The 20,687-nt window shown below is 47.3% G+C and overlaps 1 protein-coding gene across 1 annotated transcript; it reads right to left on the reverse strand.

Annotated features, from left to right (window-relative positions):
• Positions 1-14,553: 14,553 nt before the first annotated feature.
• Positions 14,554-19,308, reverse strand: LOC116577934 (transient receptor potential cation channel subfamily V member 1-like). The gene is made up of 3 exons (XM_032321722.1): positions 19,172-19,308; positions 16,119-16,441; positions 14,554-14,685 (listed from the first exon to the last, which is right to left on the reverse strand). The coding sequence occupies exons 1-3, from the start codon at positions 19,236-19,238 to the stop codon at positions 14,554-14,556; spliced, it is 522 nt and encodes a 173-aa protein (XP_032177613.1). The 5' UTR covers positions 19,239-19,308.
• Between the last annotated feature and the right edge of the window lie 1,379 nt (positions 19,309-20,687).

A 20,687-nucleotide genomic window follows, 5' to 3' on the forward strand; every position in this document is an offset into this window, starting at 1 on the left:
TCCTAAGAATTAGCTCTGCTTTTTCCATTTCCCCATCAGATGTTGTGCTCAGTGATTTCCTCAACAAAACAGGACTACTTTCTCCTTTGTCCTAGACACTCTGCTCCTAGTAATACAGCTTCAGGCCTCTTTGGTGCTTTAGATTTCTTACTACCCTGGTGGTCTCTGCAGCTGACACACTCATTATCTTTGTCTCATCCCCAAGAGCTGAGTGCCACCAGCCTTGTGGCTATCTGTCCGTTAGATTCCCTTCTCACCTGAAGCGAGCAGCTGAGCTCCCTCCCCAGAGGCAGGCAAGGCAGCCCCTCAGATGTGCTCAGTACAGGCTGGACCTCATGCTGGGCTCAGAGGGATGTGCCCGGGGGAGAGGGACTGATATGTCTTTTGAGAACTCTAAGGGGACCTTAGAGGTCTCTGCATAGAGGAAGGACAATCTGGACAGAGGGGACAGCCTGAGCAAAGACCACAGTTCAAGAAAGATAGCAAGTGGCAAGGAGCTGGTGTGGCTGCAGAACCTGGGGAGTTCTGGGGACCACTGATGTGAGAGGCTCCAAAAGCAGGGGGGGCCATGTTATGAGGGCCTGAAACACCAGTGAGGAGTTGTAGCTGGTCCCAAGGGCAGCGGGCATGGGAGGGTTTACACAGGAGACAGACATGTTAGCGATAGCAGACTAGGAAGGATGAAGAAGACTAGCACATGGAGCTAGGTGCGAGCTAGCTGGCAGAAGGCCACTGTGGGGGCGGTATATGCCAGCACCCATGGAGAAGGGTGGGCTGGCCATATAGGATAAGACGGACAGGACAAAGGGTTCGTGGATAAGAGGTGACTCTGCAGTCAACAGGGGGCCATCCTCAGCTTGAGCAGCCCTCAGAGAACACCCTCAGGGTCCTGGAGATAGGAACAAGGGACAGAGTTCCTCTAAGAAGAGCCTAGCTAGGCGGAGTAGAGCTGGGGCCACTGGTAATCCTGGCCCAGATAGGAAAGCTTTCTGGAAAAAGTATCCAGAGCCGTTCGTTATCAGATGGCAGTGAGGTTTGGAAATGGGACAGCTGCCCTCCCCAAAGTCAGCAGCCCTGGGAGAGGAGGAGTTATCCAGGGGAAGGCTTTGGCCTTGGAATGCAGGGAACTTGAGGTCAGAGAGATGAAGTATCCTACCGAGAAAGAATCATGAGCATGTAGGTCCCTGACTGTATCCACAGTCACAGGATGAGGAAGGGTGGGCTTTAACTCCTTCCTCAGCCAGGAGTGGTCTATGGACAGATAGGGCTAAAAGGCCGAACTAAACCGAGACTGAGGCAGGGGGTTGGGAGGGGGGTGGAGGGCATGTCTCTTACCCTGGGCCTCTGTTTTCCCTTCTGATGAATGAGCTGAAAGGACCCCAGGACCCTAGAGCGTTCACCCATGACATCCAGCTGCTCCATCCTCCCAGCACCGGGCCCATGAATTGGGGCAGCCACGGGGAAGCTGGGGCAGGAGAGGGTCAAGAAAACTCTGGGCTGGAGCTATAATTAGTGGAAATAATTAGCTCCCTGAGTCACCCCATAAACTCAGGATTCTCACTTGTGAGACTCTCTCACTGCCTTGCCTTCCCTCCCTGGGTTTGGCCTTCCTCACTGGAGAAGTGCTCCCAAGCCGTGATACTGACTGAACGGCCTTTCCCGGGAGACAGGCCAGGCCTGGGGCCCACAGGGAACCCCTGGAGCTGTGGGCTCCCCCTCTGTGAGGTGCCTGGGCCTTGTCTCTCTCAAGCTCTGGGCTACCTCATCTCATCCTGAACGCCCCCCTTACTTTCCTGCACTGAAGAGCCACATCCCGGGGCCCACTAGTGGTGACAAGAGCCTCACCTTTGCCTCTAGGTGGTTGTGAGCCCTTCCCCCTCCAAAGATCTCCAAACCTCAGGGAAGTTTCTTGGGTCCATCAGAACCTGGGCTCTGCACTTACTCCCCAGGCCAAGAGCTCACACCTCACTTTGTTTCTCCTGCTAGAAATCCAAGCTTCTTCCCAACCCCTCTCCCAAGGCCTGTCAGCAAAGGGCAGATGCGACCTAAAGGACCCCTTGGGTTCTCACTCCAGGGTCCCCTAGGACCTTGGAGAGCGCTGGCTGCCATGTGTGGTGAGGACTCCCCTGATGAGGTCTGGGTGATGGTGGCTGCCTTTGCTCTGAGATCACCGCATGTCCTGGGCCCAGGGACCCCTGGAGGGACTGCGGCTGAGGTGGAGGGAGGCACTCATCCTAGGCAGAGAGAGGGTTGAAATGAGGCGTCAGAGGCAGAACTGGCTGGGCCACCCGCCCTAGGCGTCAGGCAGGCCACACCCACCAGCCGTAGCTGCAGCGCCTGCCCACCCACACGCCCTGCCTGAGTCACCCCACACCCACACAGCAGCCCAGCCTAGGAGAAGGCAGGGGAGGCAACAGGTGCCAAGGCCAAAGTTTTGGTCCCAACTCTTTTCTCTCTTATAGTTGATGCTTCCCATTACGGGCCTCAGTTTCCCCAACTGGGAAATGGGAATTACAACTACTTTCCAAGGATGCTGTGAAGAGTCAAAGAGAACACGTTGGTGGGAGAGCCTCATGAATGGTCAAGGGCTCTGCCCTGAACCCTGGGAGGAAAGGCCACAGCTGAGCACTGGCTCGGTTGATCCCAGGGTAGCCAGGACCAAAGCTTGGTATCTGTCCTTCAAAGTCTGGGATCAGATCCTTTTAGAGACAAAGAAAGTCCCCATTCAAAGACTACCAGCACCTGGGTGGCTCAGTTGGTTAAGGATCAAGTCCCACATCAGGCTCTCTGCTGAGCAGGAAGTCTGCTTCTCCCTCTGGCCCTGCCCTCCCCACCCACCGCCCCACGTTGTCTCACTCTCTCCCTCTTTCATTCTCTCTCTCTCAAATAAATAAGTAAAATCTTTAAAGACAAAACAAAACACCTCTTACCACCAGAAACTATTCACTTCACACCTTGGTGTCAGACAACCTCACCCTTCTCTGGCTCTATGATCTTTAGCAAGTCATTTCTCCCATTTCCTGTCTGTGAAATGTGCATAATAAATCCACTTTGCAGGGACACCTGGGTGGCTCAGTCAGTGAAGCGTCTGCCTTTGGCTCAGGTCGTGATCCCAGCGTCCTGGGATTAAGTCCCACATCAGGGTCCCTGCTCAGTGAAGAGCCTGCTCCCTCTGCCTGCCACTCCCCCCACTTGTACTCTCACTCCCTCTCCCTGACAAATAAATAAAAATCTTAAAAAAAAAAAAAACCTTAAATCAATCAATCAATCTGCCTTGCAGAATTATTTGAGAAAACACATAGAATGGACTTCAACAAGACCCAGAGGACAGAAAGAACTCAATAAACAGCAACAGTCATTAATTCTGACTGGTTTTGTCATCCCAGTCCCCTCCCCCAGCAACCACCTGGGCCACCGCCTCCAGGCCAGATGTTGGGGAATATTCTACACCCTCCCTCCTCAAGCAGGCCAAGGCTGTGAAGGGGGCGGAGCGAGGCTGGGGCAGCCCTGACTGTCTCTTGTCACTCAGGAATCGCACACCTGTCCCCTTGGGCAGACAGGATTGGGAGGGAGCAGGAAGTCTTGCTGACAGGGAGGGCGCCCATGACTGACGCAGCAGGGATTTCCCCAGCTGCCCTCCGGGGCCAGTCACTCCATCCCTCATCACCACAACCTTCCAGCTTGGGCAGAGGCCGGCGGCAGACTCAGTCTTCTGACCATAGGGCAGCAGGACCTATGCCAGTAAGGGACAGGAAAACTGGCTTCAGGACCAACAAATGTGGGCTGCTTTGGTGGTTTTACATCAAGTGGTCCTGAAGTTCCCACAAACATTGCCTGAAACTCGCTCATGATAGCTTGACCTTGGATCAATCATAGCCTTCCTTCTAATACTCAATTAATTTCCCTTTCTGAATCAGCCCCTTGTCCCTCTTAGCTCTACTTCTCGTGGCCTCAGAACCCTAGGGACGCGGCTGTTGTCAAATTTCAGCATTTACATTTTGCCTGGTGTTGGCACTTTTTCTCTAAGGCCAGGCTGGAACCTCTCTAAAAGACCCCTGTCCCCACCCAAAGTCCCACACTGTGCCCGGCAGCGAGTTTGCTGTTTGTGAGATCAGGGACCAGATCGCAGCTGTCAGAGCCACTACCCACCCCCGACCCTGCTCCTACCCCAAATACAAGGAAACAGCAGCTCCTGACCCTTGAGCTGGCCTACGTTCAATCCCATTTAATGCAGCACATCATGAGATCCCACAGTAGGATACAAGGCAGGCAAGCAAGGACCAGCACAGGATTCAGTACTGGAGAAAGTGGTCTCCACCCTCAAGAAACTGTGGGCCACACAGGACACAGGCTCAGGCAAGAACCATAACCCCACTCAGCAAGTTGTAAGGACAAAAAGGGTTTGGGTCATTGAGGAGGAAGGAAATCTGGCCCATGGGGTAGTGGGGGATGGGCTCAGGGAAGGGAGAGCATTGGGGCTACGCTGGGAATGAGGGAGGACCTTGTACATGGGGAGAGCAGCAGGAGCAGAACTGGGAGGCAAAAGATCCTGGCACATTCAAGGAACCATGACGAGCTTGGGTGAATGGTGCACAGCCTCAGTGGAGTGTCAGACAGGAGCTGTGAGTCGGGCCACAAGCCACTGAGTCAGCTCTGACATTTTCAACACAGGAGGCTGCACCGTCCAGCTTTATGGGGTGCAGGGCCCTGTTGAAGACGCTCGTACCCATGTGGTCAGGGACGGAAGTGCCCCAGCTCAACCGAGTCAGCACCTCAAACTAAAGGCAGCATCTTGGCCAGCGGATCCCCTGCCCACACTTGCCAGGGCCACAGATGAGCTTGATCCCCACCCTGTGTTTGGGGCCCACATGGCACAGTGGCAGGAGTGTGGATCCAGGAGTCCGGCCTCCTCCTGACAAGCCTGGAGCCCCATAGAAGCCAGCATTGCCCGCTCAGCCCTGGCAGCCACATGGTTGACTTCTAGTGCTTGGTCGCAGCTGCACCAGTGCCTGGGCACCCAGGAGGACAGACCAACTGGCCTCCAGAGTCCAGCTCCTCTTTCCCTGGAGCAACCATGGGCCCTGCTGTGCCCACCCTTCCTCTGTGACCTCAGCTCCTTCTGTGACCATGAAGGAAACAGGAGTTTAAATTAAAAGACAACAGTGACAGGAGGAAGCATCCAAACTGGCTGTTCTGGGGAAGCAAAATGTCAAGGGCAGATGCAGCCTGGGGCCTGGAAGGGATGTGGCAATGAGAGGGAAAGGGCAGCTTCTACACTTTCCTGCCCCAAGCCTGCTTCCCAGAGGCCCAAATTTTAGGCAGCCCCTAGACATCTGCCAGCATACCCTACATGGCCCCCATCTCACCAGACCTTCTGCCCTGGACTATAAAACACCCCCAAAGTATGTACTAGACAGGAGTCAAGCACACCCTTACCTCCTCCCCACACCTCCCAGGCCTTGCAGATATCAGACCCTGGTGGCAGGTGCACAAGCTCTCCCTTCAAGAAGGAGGAGTAAGAGAAGTGGGACTCTGTCCCACTCTGTCCCACTCTGTGGGACGAGTGCATGCAGGGATGGGCCAACACCTTGATCTGCCCCAGCAAACACTCCACGTCGTGCAGTGAACAAGGAGGGAAGCCTGGGAGCCAGGCAGATCTCCATCAACACTCTCAGGCCTGAGCGGATCCCCCCAGACTGTGGTCAAGAGAGGCTGTCTGCGTCCTGGCAGGTCACAGCTCACCCCAGGCTAGGAGAGCTGAGCAGCCTCCCCACCTTGGATTCTGGTTTGTGGCTCCTCCTGCCTCCACGTGTTGGAGGGAGGGACATGGGGACAAAGGAAGCTAAAGAGACAATGACAGATACAAAAGAGCAAAGAATGGGCTAATTACATGTGTGTCCTTTAAAGAACATGGGTTTAGGGGCACTTGGGTGGCTCAGTGGGTTAAAGCCTCTGCCTTCGGCTCAGGTCATGATCTCAGAGTCCTGGGATCGAGCCCCGCATTGGGGGGGTCCCTACTTAGTGGGGAGCCTGCTTCTCCCTCTCTCTCTTCCTGAATCTCTGCCTACTTGTGATCTTTCTCTCTGTTAAATAAATGAATAAAATCTTAAAAAAAAAAGAACATGGGTTTACTCATTCATTTTAGAAAAGAACAACCACAAGATTCCTTCCAGCTTGGGTTAAGTTTGAAAGTTGATCTAATCTGCAGAAACTTGTAAATATCTGACATCTACATGACATCTCCTAGGAAGGCCTCCAGGAAAAGAGAGGGGTGCCAGGCCCACAACAGGAAGCAAAAAGCCCTCACGTCTCTGCTCCCCAGGGAGGGACTGGAATGCCCCTAGCCCATTCTATTCTCTGCCAGATAGCCTTGTGCCACTGTTAAGTTCCAGGCTTTGGAGTCAGACCCAGGCAATGCTGTTTACTGGCTGTGTAACCTTACTAACTGTCCCAGCCTCAATAGCAACACGCACACACACACACACCCCATAGCCAACTAGCTATGGCACAAAGTTCACACTGGATGTGATATTTGTTTGTTTATTTATTTATTTATGTGATGAGTGACAGGATGCATGGAGGTGGAAGTAGGACCACTGCGGGGGAGTAGGACTACAGTTGCTACAAATGGAAGACCATGAAAAAATTCTTGCCACATGCTTTTAAGACTCGTGTTGTACTTTCATCTGGACAGCAAAAGAGTTCTGTTTTGGGGGCCATGATGTATCACATAGAACGAGGAAGTCACTCTAGCGAAACCTGATTCTGGCAGAGCTGGAAAGAGGGCCAGCCTTCCCCCGCCTTCTCTGAGATATAAATGACACCCCCCTCAGCCCACTCTGTTTTGGAGGAGGTATTAAACACAACACAGAGAACAGCTGCAGCAGTTTACATCAAAGGACATGTTTTGTTTTGTTCCAAGAGGTATTTTCCTGGGCCTCATTTACATTCACTCCTAGTCATATAAAATAAAGCAATGGCATCACATATGTCCACACAAGATTCATCATTCATGATACCTAACAAAGTTAGTAAAAATATGAGAGCAAAATAGTTTCCTGGTGGAAGACTCCCTTGGGGACAGTGAGGCTGGATGACTAGCTCTCCCCATGCACCCAACAATGCTTCCCGTAGCTTGTGCAGAGCAGGGGAGGAAAGTGCCTGGGCAGGCACAGGCCAAGCCAGGCTGCTGAGAGGGCCCTGTTGTTCCCTCCACAGTGAGATATTCTGAGGCTCAACAGTGTTAGGAGTACCCTAGAGGGGTCCCTCACTTTTCCCCTCAAGCAACAGGATCCTTGAAGACCTCAGCATCTTCTGGCTTGAGGGACCCTGCAAAGTGTCTCAGATGAACTTCCTCTGGTTGAGCAGAGGGCCTTTCTCTTGAACTTGCATCTCTTAAAAGGGGAACCAGGGCAAAGTTCTTCCAGTTTCTTCCTGAAACTAAAGGGTAAAACATCATTACTGCCTTGGATGCAGCACACAGAAATAAACACTTATTTGTTGGCCTTACCAACTTGTAGTTCTCGTAAAGGAGACCCAGACATTTTGGTCCTTCCTGAGACACAGGGATAGCTGCCATTTCCTCTTCCCTTGCCTGCTTAAGGAGCCTCTTCCACTCCAGAAAATCCTAAATCCTCTTCCTTCCCCTCACCCTGACTTGCAGAGACCTCATCAGAGTCTATTGCTTGCCTTTCCCAGTCTCCATCTCCTCCCTGCCCACCTGGGAGGGAGGACAGATCTCCACAGAGCAACACTGTGGTCTGCCCCATGGTGGCTCCACATCAGGTCAGCTGTAGGCTGATGAACCAGCCAGAGAATCAGGATCTGGGGACCAGTACCCACCAGAGCATAGCATATTGGGAACAATGCCAAAGAAAACATGGTGACATTAGGTCTTAAATGGGGCTCTACTGTGTGCACAGGGAGCTCCTAAAGAGAATCCAGCTGTCACTCCCGAGGCCCCTCCATCTTCCCAGCCACCTAGGCAAACTGACAACCAAGAGGGAAAGCTGTACATGTTCCCCTCCCACAGCCAAGCCCTCTGGTTGGCCACCCTGGATCTAATCTCTCTAGAAAACCAGCCTCGATTATACCTTCTATACCTCCTACCCTCAGGCTGTAATTCAGGTTCCTCTGCTGGTGTCTAACACTGACCACATGTCAAAGGCATCAGGAACATGGGAAGCTAGGCCCACCATGACCACTCCAGCCAAATTCTCCAGGTCTTGGTGTTTACCCCAGGCCTGCAGGCTGATGTTGGCCTGCTCCCAAGCATCACCTGCTAAATAAGAACCCAGGCATTGAAGCAGGACTTCATGGGGATATAGGCCAGGTCTCACTGAGACACAATCTTCTGGCTGGCTCAGTGTTGGCAACATGCAGCCTCAGAGACTGCTTGGCCCAGCCCTAGCCCTGAAAGGAGGCACAGGGCTCCCCATGCCCACTTCCCACAGCCCTGATGCCAAGACTCTCTCAAGTGTTCCCCCCAGCTCAGCTATTGACTGCTTTCCTCCCTGGCCTTTCTCTCATGTATTCCTTTGCCCCTTCCCAATCATATACACTTTGTAGGTAGGAAAGTTCCTTGTTATCTGAATTGTATGACTATTCATTACTAAAGTGTACACTGCTACAAAGTTGTACAAAAAAATTAAAATCCTCAGGAAATATTCACTAATTCATTATAAATGTGAAATCAGAGAACCTCTAACCATCTCCTACCCCAATCCAAGTAACAAGAATGTGTATATCTCTGCTACTTCAACAATATCTTTGTTAATACACAGTGAATGTGCAATGTTATAAACAGCCAACAATGTCATGCAAACACAATGCAAGTTAACCACAAAGTACAACAGCAAATCTTTAAAAGATGGGAGGTTTCATGAAGTCAATAAGATTGATATTGGAAGACTGCTCAAATTATAGGCAAAATCATCTTTGAATGGCTCTGTGGTAAAGTTAGATCAATAACAATTGTAGAGATAATCAATAAGTACTATGGCATGACACAGGAAGTGCCTCTAATGAAACTAGTGTGAAAATCACAGGATTGCAGAAAGCTCTTGATAAAAAAGATGTCTACTTCTACCCTGATGGAGTATGTAGTGCTGAGCTACCCACACTGCTGTAAACAACCATAAAGCAGGAAAAAATATTTGCAGTAAATGTTTTCAGGCATAGGATACAGACTGAAAACTGCAGTTGCTGAGAAAAAGTGAAATCCACAAACTGAGCCCCATGATTTCCCTGATGGTTTGCATAGGGACAATTTCTCTGACTGTGGTGTAGTGAGCTGGAGTCTAAGCAGACCATGGCAGTACCTCTGAACTAAGGAAGAAGAGATTGGAGTTTTGGACAGCTGAAGCAGCTAGAATCTGTGAGACAGGGCACAGAAGAAGAGGAAAAAGAGAGATGTGATGGTGGAGGTCTAGAAGTCTCTGGGCTGGAGGCTTGAGTGTACTTGCACAATGTGAGACTGCATAAGGCTTACCAGGCAGGGGCCACTATAGGGCTGACAGTGGGATAGAAACACTGGAAGCTGAGCAGTACTCAGTGGGGAGACCTCCTTAATACCTTTTTTCTACTCTGAGGATCAAGTTAAAACACAGAAATGCCCTACTTACTCTACATGCCCTAGAGTAAGGTGTACCCAAGACCCACCCTAACAAAGCCTAAAACCAAGTCCTGGCAAGAACTTCAGTGGAAACAGTTTGGAGGTTGAGTCCCACAAGTTTGATGGAATTAGAAAATACCTTGGCATTTCACAGATCTATCATTATAAAGTTTAAAACTAAGTCTGCACAAGTTCAGGGTGATTCGCTCAATAATTGAACTGCCAACTAAAACAAAAATTTAATCAGGGGTCTCTAAAATATATTATCCACAATGCCCAGTTGACAATTAAAAGTTACTAGACATGCAAAGAGACAGGGAAATGTGACTCACAGTAAGGAGGGAGAAAAAACAGTCAATGGAAACTGTCCCCAAGATGGCCCAGATGGGGGCACCTGGGTGGCTCAGTGGGTTAAGCCGCTGCCTTCAGCTCAGGTCATGGTCTCAGGGTCCTGGGATCGAGTCCCACATCGGGCTCTGTACTCCGCAGGGAGCCTGCTTCCCCCTCTCTCTCTGCCTGCTGCTCTGCCTATTTGTGATCTCTCTCTCTCTCTCTCTGTGTCAAATAAATAAATAAAATATTTTTTTAAAAAAGATGGCCCAGATGTAGTTGGCAGAGAATTTAAATTAACTATTATTTATATGTTAAAAAAATTTTAAAAAAAAAAGGGAAAATAGGATCTTGGTGACAGACCAGGTAGAGAATCTTAGGAAAAAATGAAAATCATAAAAAAAAAAATAGAAACTCAAAAACCAAATAGCATAATACTTGAAATATAATAGTCACTGGATGAGCTTAATCATAGTTTGCAGATGGCTGAGGATAGGATCAGTGAACTTGAAGACAGAACAATAAAATTCTCAAATTTGAGAAATAGAAAAAAAAAATCAAGTAAAAATAAAGCCTCAGAAACCTGTGGGACAATATCAAACTACCTAAAATACATGTAGGGATGAGATACCTGGGTGGCTCAGTAGATTAAGCCTCTGCCTTCAGCTCAGGTCATGGTCTCAGGGTCCTGGGATTGAGCCCTGCATCAGGCTCCGTGCCTGCCTCTCTGCCTACTTGTGATCTCTCTCTGTGTGTCAAATAAATAAATAAAATCTAAAAAATTAAAATACGACCCAGGTGTGGGGCACCTGGATGGCTCAGACGGTTGAGCATCCGACTCTTGATTTCAACTCATGTCATGATCTTGGGGTCCTGGGATAGAGTCCTGTGTCAGGCTCTGCACTCAGCAGGGAGTCTGCTTGAGGTTCTCTTTCTCTTGCTCCTTTTGTCCCTCCCCCTGCTCTCTCCTTTCCTCTCTCTTTCTCTCTCAAATAAATAAAGTTAAATAAAATAAAATATATGTTATTGGAGTCCCCCCCAAAGTAGATAGGGACAATGAAGCAAAATATATGTAGAGACTCTGATGTACAGATCCAAGAATTGCAGGTGAATTTTAAACAGGATAAACCAAAAAAACAAACCAAAGCACGTTTTACTCAAACTGCTGAAAACCTAAGATGAAGAGAATATTTTGAAAGCAGCCAAAAAGAAAAAGACAAATTACATACAGGAATGCAAATAATGAGCAACTTCTCATCAGAAACAATGGAGGCCAGAGACAGTGGAGAAAAAGTTAATGTTGGAAATTTTTTTTTAAAAAGAGGGAAAAAAAAAATCTGTTAACCCAGAATTCTGTATCCAGTGAAAATATCCTTCAAACATGAGAATGAAATTCACATTTTCAAGTAAACAAAAGCTGATATCAAACTAATTGACAGGGATAGAAATTAGACAAGTAGTTACCTGGGATGGGGAGGTCAAAACTGATTACAAAGAGGCATTAGGGTACTTCCTGGCATGATGGAAATGTTCTGTACGTTGAGTGGGTGGTGGTTCCCTGAGTAGATATTTCCTGAAACTTACCAAACTATACATTTAAAATGCGTGCATTTTACTGTATGTAAATCATATCTCAATAAAGTTGATTTTGCTTATAAAATAAAAAAAGAATCTATGAAGCAATATCAAATATGAAAGATGCAGTATCATTCTATCAGGCAAACTGATCTGAAAATAGTGCCCTTTCTCCCATCCTACCAAAGAAAAACCCCAAACAGTCAACATCTGGTTCATTTCTTTGTTCAAGAATTACCAGCAAAATGGTAAAGTAGGTAGTTCCCGAAACCTAGACCACCACAAAAATATCAAAAAACAAACAAACAAACAAACAAACAGACAGAAACTTTGGAACCAATATTGTCACAACTCTGGGAAACAGTCCAAGGTTTATAGCAAAAAAGAAAATCATGAATCAATTAAAAAAATCAACATGGAAATGGTTGAGAACTAAAACTATAGAACTCTTATAAAAAAAATAGGGAAAAATCTTCAAGACATTGGATTTGGCAATAATTTCTTACATATTACACCAAAAGAATAGGCAATAAAAGAAAAGAATAGATAAACTGGGCTTCATCAAAAAAAAAAAAACACTTTTATATCAAAGGACAACTCAGAGAATCGAAGAAAACACTGGCAGATGGTATACCTGACAAAGGATTAATATCCAAAATGTATAAAGAACTTCTATAACTCAACAACAACAAAACAAATTTTTAAATGGGCAGATTGCTTGAATAACCATTTCTCCAAAGAGTACCTATAATGACAAATGAGCATTTGGAAAGATATCAAAATAATTAGTCATTAGGGAAATGCAAATCAAAACCACAATAAGATACAACCGCACATCCATTAGGATGGCTACAACCACCACCACCACAACAAAAACCCACGAAACAGCAAGTGTTGGTGAGGATGTGGAACCCTCATGTTTTGCTGGTGGGAATGTACAGAAACGCAGCCACTTTAGAAAACATTCTGGCAGTTCCTTAAAAAAGTTAAACACAGAATTACCATAGGATCCAGCAGTTTCATTTCTATCCAAAGAACTGAAGCATCTGACTCTTGATTTCAGCTCAGGTCTTGACCTCAGAGTCATGAGACTGAGCCCCACATCCACACTGGGTGTGGAGTCTGCTTAAGATTCTCTCTCTCATACTTGTTAGGTTTAAAACTATGGACTGGGAATCTTCATGTTCCTACATTTCAGCAATAAACTGTAAGCCATATTTTTGTACAGAATAGACTAAAAAATTCATGAGAAGCCTGAAAAAAAAAAGATTTTCTCTCTTCCTCTTCCCCACACCCCCTTTCTGCCTCTCTATTAATTAATTGATTAATAAAACACCTGAAAGCCAGAAGTCAATCAGAATTATGTCCACCAATGGTCACAATAGCCAAAAAGTGGACACAATCCTGATGTTGATTGAAAAGATGAATGGGTAAATAAAATGTGGTATATACCTACAATGGGATATTATTGACCTAGACACAAAAGGTGTGTTCCAGGCAAAAGAGACAGAGACAGAGACAGAGACAAAAGAGACAGAGACAGAAAGCAGAACAGAGGTTATCCCTGTTTGAAATAATGAAAATGGTCTGGAAATAGAAAGTGGTGAAGGTTTCATTACATTGTGGACACAATTAACACCCATGAATTATACACTTAAAAATGGTTTAAAATGGCAACTTTTCTATTACATATATTTTACCACAATTTTCTAAAAGCTAAAAACGAAGAATGAGTGCACAATTACAACTCAAAATCTGTTCAGTACAAACCACGTTTGCTTCATTTTTAAATAAATGTCCTCAATTAGACCTATAATTTGACAAGTACTATTAAATGTTTACCATTAACTGTTAAAAGGACTTTTTTTTTTCCTGGTAGTGACTTTCTGCAGAGCATTTCTGCTCAAGGTATATATACCCTTTAGTCTTCCCATTCTTCCTCTGCCTGCCTGGTTGTGTTCATGCAAGGTGAGTTTTTGCCTGTACCTGCTCGTGTCCCTAAGAGTCACACAGCTGAACATAGACACTGGGTGTGAGGATCGAGAAGAGGAGACAGGGCAGCCCACAAGGCCAGCTGTCCCAGATGGCTGTATGTGGGATCAACTGCTTCCGCTGGGGCACTTGAGGACAGATGCCTGGGGCAGGGTACTGGCAGAGCTGGTGAGCATGGGCATGTGGCACAGTCAGCTGTGCGGGAATGCGTGAGAGTACAAAAGAGTGCCTGTGACAGAGCGTATGCAGGTGCTTGACCCTTGGGGCTGTTCCAGAATCCAGGCTGTGGGGTGAAGAAGGCTTTCAAGGAGCAAGGAACCCCAAGGCTTCACTTGCCCAAGATCAGGCTCCCTCCCTGTCACAGCATACTTCCCTCATGCCTCACCTCTGCCTGACCGCAGGGAGAAGCTCAGGGTGCGCTTGATGCCCTCACAGTTGCCTGGGTCTTCATTGATGATACCTACATTGGTGTTCCAGGTGGTCCAGTTGACCTCATCCACCCTGTAGGGCAAGGAGACAAGGGAGCTAGGAGCTTATGGCCTAAAAGCCATGCCTAGCTTCCCAGGCTGAGGGCTTAGTACCACAGGCCAATCCCAAGAAGCCCATAGACCAGGATGGGGAGACATAGCTGGTAGGCGGGAGGGCTGAGAGGGGCCTGCTTTTTGGATACCACCCCCAAAGCTCTGTTCTCTGACCACATCATGAGGCCCAGGGACTTTAAATGCTGGATTCCTGGTTCTGACCCTGATCACTGGATGACCCCTTTCGACACTTCATTTTCCTATAGGTCTCCTCAGCCCACAGCTGAGCCTTGGGGAAGCCCATATACCTACCGATAGCTGGCCTTGGGAGAGTCCCCTATGTTCATGACTGGTCCCAGGAAGCCCTGAGGCAGGTTTCTGTATCCACAGCTGGCTCCAGATGAGTCCCTTATGCCCACAAAGCCCCAAAATGTCCTCTGTACCCATAGCTGGCTCTGGGTAGATCCCTGATATCTATAGCTAAGCCCCTGAGCTCCCGAAGTTTGATTTCCTGCCTGGGCATTACCTGAAATACCACCTGTAGTCATCCTTGCCATCAGGTGTGTACCCCACTTGCAACAGCTTGCCTGAGCAGAAGGCCTTCCTCATGCATTTAAGGAAGCTCTTCTCTGTGTCCAGGATGGTGATAGCTCTCTGTGAGAACACACAGACAACAGAGGGGCAAAGGGCTTATCCCAGGGCTTCCCCTGGCTGTCAGTGGGGCTTCCAAGATCAGCCTCTCCAGTCCCAGTCCCAGTGCCCCTGAATGGGACCTCTAGTGCCTTCTACGTCAAGCTTGTTTTTGTAGCTTGGCAGGTGCACACTCCAAGCTCAGCCCCTCCAGCCCAGACCTGCCCAGGGACAGCTGCTGCCTGCCAGGTCCAGTTGGGGCAGGGCCTCCCATAAGTGAGGTAGAGTGTCCAGCCCCGGACTCTTCCCTGAAGTGCTCACAAAGGGGCAGAGAGTGTAGTAGTTAAGAGCAGGGCCACAGGATGGGGCTTCTTGGGTCGAATACTGACTATGCTACTTATTACAGATAGATCTGGACTTACAATGGTTCAACTTAATGATTTTCAACTTCACAATGATACAAAAGCAGTATGTATTTGGCAGAAACCATACTTCAAGTTTTAGACGTGGATCTTTTCCCAGGCAAGCAAAGTATAGTACAATCCTTTCTCGTGAGGCTGGGAGTTCCCAGTCAGCCACGCAATCACAAGGGTCAACAACCAGTATACTTAAAACCACTCTGTACCCATATAACCATTCTACTTCTCACTTTTATTATATTAGTCAAAAAATTTCATGAGACATCCAACATTTTATTATAAAATAGGCTTTGTGTTAGATTATTTTGCCTAACTGTAGGCTGAAGTTAAGTGCTCTAAGCGCACTTAAGGTAGGCTGGGCTAAGCTATGATGTTCAGTAGGTTGGGTGCATTAAATGCGTATTTAAATTATGGTGGTTTATTGGAAGGTAACCCCATTGTAAATTGAGGAAGATCTGTAGTTATCTTGGTCACACATACCCAACTTCTCTATGCCTCAGTGCCTTTATCCAAAAATGGGAACGATAATCGTAGCCACTTGATAGCATTGTTGTGAGAATTAAATGAAAGCATGTAAAACACTTAGAACAATACCTGGTATAGAGTCAATGTTACTTAATAAGAATGACAGTTTATTATTTGGCGGGAGAGTAGATATGGATCAGGTGCCTCAAAAACGCAGCTATTAGAGCTCCCCCCATTCTAGCTGTTCCCCCCAAGTATGGTCTCTGATGCCCACCCTAGACCAAGCTTTTGTGAGGTGGGCACCCCCTGGGGCTGAGGCCTCCATCTCCTGCTCCTGGGGACTGTCTAACCACAGTGTCTGTGAACACCAGTTGGTGATGCTTGGGAGGGAACCCCAGAAGGAGGGGCCAGCAGGGAGTCGACTGGGGGAGATGCTCTTGCTTGATCCCCCAGGGCTTCCTGGGGTCTCTGCCCTTCACCAAACCCTGCAAGGGGTCACACACCTAACTGTGCTAAGCAGCAAAGAGAGCAGCAGACATCCTCCTGCTGGACACAGCCCACCCACTGACCCACCTGTAGCTTCCAGATGTTCTTGCTCTCCTGCGCAATCTTGTTGACAGTCTCACCCATGAGGGCGATGAGCATGTTCAGCAGAAGAATATAGGTGAGAATCACGTAGGCCAGCAACAAGATGATGAAGACAGCCTTGAAGTCATAGTTCTCTGTGAACTCCAGATCACCCATACCAATGGTGAACTTGAAAAGCTCCAGACATGTGGAGTAAAGGCTGTTGTAGGAGCTGTCAGGAGGCCGGCAGCCTGGCCCTCGCCACCTGTGCAATGTGGACTCAGCTGGCACAAAGTTATTCTTCCCATCCTCAATCAGCGTCACCACCGCTACAAGACACGGGGGGGGGACAGGTGCAGCTGAATGCAAGCCAAGACAGAACCACCAACAGACACACCCCATATCCCAGGATGGGTCTGCAGCAGGAATGCTGCTTGGCCATGGAACACTTCTTTATGAACTTAAACACAGAAAACCACCTGTTTCTTCAGAACTATCAGCCAACTGTTGTAGTATAGCTGATCCTTGAACAGCATGGATTGGAACTTCATGAGTCTACTTATACACAGATTTTTCTCAATAAATACAGTATAGTACTGTAAATGTATTTTCTGTACGATTTTATTAATAACTTTTTCTTTTCTCTAGCTTACTTTATTATAAGAATACAGCATGTTATATACATATATATATATATATATAACATATGAAATATGTGTTAACTGTTTATGTTATTGGTAAGACTTTCAATCAGCAGTCGGCTATTATTAAAGTTTTGGGGGAGTCAAAAGTTATTTGCAGATTTTTAGCTGTGCAGGGAGTTGGTGTTCCTAATCCCCCTGTTGTCCAAGGGTCAACTGTATACTGTTTCGTTACACTAAGAGTTTTATCATCATCTTCTAGGGAAAAAAAAACTGTTAAATATGCAAATCTATATATACAATGTGAATATAGTCACCTTTGTGCAGCACACAACCTGCCTAACTTTACATATCAGTTCTGAATCCACACCCAGCTTCTCAATCACACTCTGTCTGCCTGTGTACCTTAGTCTGTGACCCAGAGCTAACTCATTCCAGAATGATAGGGACTAAGCAGCTCAGAGCAGAATAGCCTCTTGCAGCACACTACACCTTTCTTTGGGAAAAATAATCTGGAGTCTGACAACTTTCATAACAGTTGTGCCCCATGGTTCCTGCATAGCTGGTAGCCATGAACCCACTTGGCCAAATCCCTTCCCATGGGTACCGAGAGACCAGGGCCTTCAGACCAGGTGCTGGAGCCCACATCCATCCCTATCAGTCAAAGCTCCCAGGCAAAACTGTCCATAACTCTGAGACAGAGATTCCAAAACAGGCTCTGGGATGGGGACAGGGGACGGTGTGCATGTGAGCCATGTAAATGCAGGACTCAGATGAGGATCAAAGCAGAACCAGGTGCCCAGAAATGCTGTAGATGTGTCAAGAGCTCAGGAACCAGCTTGGAGAGGCTCCCAAAGATGATTGCTCAGACAATCTCAGCATCAAGATAGATGGTAATAGTTAAGATTATGACCCATTTAACAAAGTGAGAATCCATGAAAAAGAAACAAAAAAAAAAAAAAAAGAAAAAGAAAAACCAGAAGAGAATCTGTGAGGCCATGATGATGTAAATAATAAATGAATGCAGAAGAATGGAAAGCTCCTCCCTACAATAGAACGCCAGCTAATAAATGTAGGAGGAATGACAGAGTTAAAAAATCATCATCTGGCAACTATTAGGATTAAGTGATTCAAGTGAGAATCATCTGTTTTAAGTTTGATGAGAAACAGGATATTTACCTAGTCTCAAAGCATCTCCTCACAAATTACTTATTGACTCTTACTGATTCCAAAACGAAAGATAATTACTTGACAGTAATCTAGCAGACCCATCAAAACCAAGTAATTAAAGTTAACATCACTAGAAACGGGCTAAACGAACATTGTGGGACTCCTGATACAATGGACTGAGGAAGACACACATTACTTCCTTGATATTCTGATTTAAAAAAATACATACCTGAATCTAATTGTGAGGAAACATCAAACAAACCCAAACTGAGAGACATTGTAAAAACCAGCCTTTATTCATTAAAAATGCTAAGGTTACAAGACAAGGAAAGACTGAGGGATCACTCCAGATTAAAGAAACTGAAGAGACTTGACAACTACATGATCTGGGATTTTCATTTCTGTAAAGGACATTATTAGGACAATTGGTAAAATCTGAATAAAGCTGGTAGATTAGCTAGAAGCACTGTATCAGTATTTTATTTCCTTATTTTGATCATTATACACTGTTTTATGTAAGAAAAATATTCTTGTTTTTAGGAAATGCAGACTTTATCCAGTGGTAAAGGGCTGATCGTGTCTGCAGCTTACTATTTTTTTTGTATGGTGGTGGTGGTGGTGTGCATGCACATATGTGTGTGTGCGTGCATGTGTATGTGTGTGTGTGTGTGTGTGTAGCAGAATGTGATTTTTAAATGAAAAATTTGGGGATTCGGGGTAATAAGTAAAGTTATTTACCTTATTCTTACAAGTTCTCTGAAAATCCGAAATAATGTCAAAATTAAAATTTAAAAAGGGGCACCTGGGTGGCTTAGTCAGTTAAGTGCCAATTCCTGATTTTAGCTCAAGTCATGATCTCAGGGTTCTGCGGACAGGCTCTGCCCTGGGGATGGAGGCTGATTAAGATTCTCTCTCCCCCAATCCCTCAGCTCCTCTCCTGCTTTCTCTCTTTCTTTCTCTCTCTCATACTGAATTAATTAATTTAATTAATTAATTTAAAAATTAAAAGTAAAAATGTAAAAAAAAAATTGAAGCCAAATGCAGCTATACCTCTAAAATTGCTTACAATGTTTTATGAATTACATTTCCATGTTCACCTGCTCATTTCTTGTGTTCTTTATTTTCCAACTCTCTCAGCTACAGATACATACCCCAGTGGGCCTCTCCCCACCCTGCCCCTGCAGAGTCCTCGGGAAGCTGAGGTGAGCAGGTTCTCTGCCCACCACCAGCCCTGAGCAAGCCCATTACCTGTGGAAAACCCGAACAAGAAAACAAGGTAGACAAACATGAAGCGACACAGGTCTCTCAGGATCATCTGCAGGAGAGAGCAGGCTTGTCAGAACCAAGTCCAGTCCCAGGCGAGGCCAAGGGAGGGGTCAGGCCACCCCGCCTCGACGCCGATTGCGTCCGCGGCCAACCCGCGGGGCGCGGAAACCCAGACGCTGCCGGCCCGTGACGGGGGAGGCCCCCCCCAGTCCCGCCGGGCGCGGCCACTGGCCTCCGAGGCCGACACCCGACATCGCCCTCTCCCCATCCCTTCCCCCCCGCCAGAGCCGCCGGGGGCGGACCGAACCCCTCTCCCTTCCCAAGCACCCCAAAGCTCCCTGTTACCCACAACCGCGTCCCTCCCCGCACCCGCGAACCCAAGCCCCTCTCGCCAAAGGAGGCGAGGGGGCTGCAGTGGGAAGCGGGACACGGGCTGGCAGGGCGCGCGAAGTCGGGGGGGGGGGGGGGGGGAGAGCAGGGGCGGGGAAGGCGAGGGGCCAAACCCGGCACAAGGCCTCGGCGGGGGGGCCGGAGGGGAGAGACACGGAGCGGGGAACAGCGGGGTCAGAGCAGATGCCCAACGGATGGAGAACCATCCATCCAGGGCGGGCGGCGGGAGGTGGAGGCCGGCGGGCGCCCCGCGTGAGCCCAGGCTCTGAGGCCCCCGGGGGTGGGGGGCGGGCCCGAACCACCCCCGGAAGGCGGCAGTGTAATGAATACTGGTTTTCCGAAAATAAATAAATTATTAAAAAAAATAAAATAAAACCTCAATTTTCACCTAAAAAAAACCACACACACACACACTAGTCACTAGACTGTGTTCCTTGATCTGGGACTGGAAAGCAGCTGAAGGCTTTCCTGCCTCTGGTTCTTGTGCATTTGCTGGATTAGCATAATTCCAGGACCTGCAGCAGGTCCACACATCTTTAAGGAACACACCAAGCCTTTTGTTTTTACCATGATATTTCTCAGCAATGAGATATCAGAGGACATGGCTAATTATTCAAACCAGGGTGGAAAAAATAACCAAAAACCCACTCAAAATTAATTTTACTACAGATCCAGTGAATTGAATCATATAAATAAAATTGGGTCATATAATTAATTGAATCCTATAAATAAGAATACAGAATGAGGGCGCCTGGGTGGCTCAGTGGGTTAAAGCCTCTGCCTTCGGCTCAGGTCATGGTCCCAGGGTCCTGGGATCGATCCCCGCATCAGGCTCTCTGCTCAGCAGAGAGCCTGCTTCCTCCTCTCTCTCTGCCTGCCTCTCTGCCTGCTTGTGATCTCTGTCTGTCAAATAAATAAATAAAATCTTAAAAAAAAGAATACAGAATGAATATCTTACTGAAATTACCAATTTTAAGCTTATTTTCTCCATGTATATTGCATTATTTACTAAATTCTGCGTTCACAAAAATACATGTAGTGTTCAGACAGAATGATATTTGAAAGGGAAGTGATCAAAATGTGTCTCAACTAGTCATCACAATTGACA

This window comes from Mustela erminea, chromosome 18 (assembly GCF_009829155.1).
Source record: "Mustela erminea isolate mMusErm1 chromosome 18, mMusErm1.Pri, whole genome shotgun sequence".
Classification (NCBI taxonomy): Eukaryota; Metazoa; Chordata; class Mammalia; order Carnivora; family Mustelidae; genus Mustela; species Mustela erminea.

Bases quoted from the DNA above. Each gene is read 5' to 3' on its own strand.
- LOC116577934 (XM_032321722.1), bottom strand. From the start codon at position 19,238: ATGATCCTGAGAGACCTGTGTCGCTTCATGTTTGTCTACCTTGTTTTC. The intron at 16,442-19,171 runs GTAATGGGCTTG...CGTGTCTTGTAG, and splicing joins CTTGTTCGGGTTTTCCACAG to CGGTGGTGACGCTGATTGAG. The intron at 14,686-16,118 runs GTGGGTCAGTGG...GTGTTCTCACAG, and splicing joins AGAACATCTGGAAGCTACAG to AGAGCTATCACCATCCTGGA.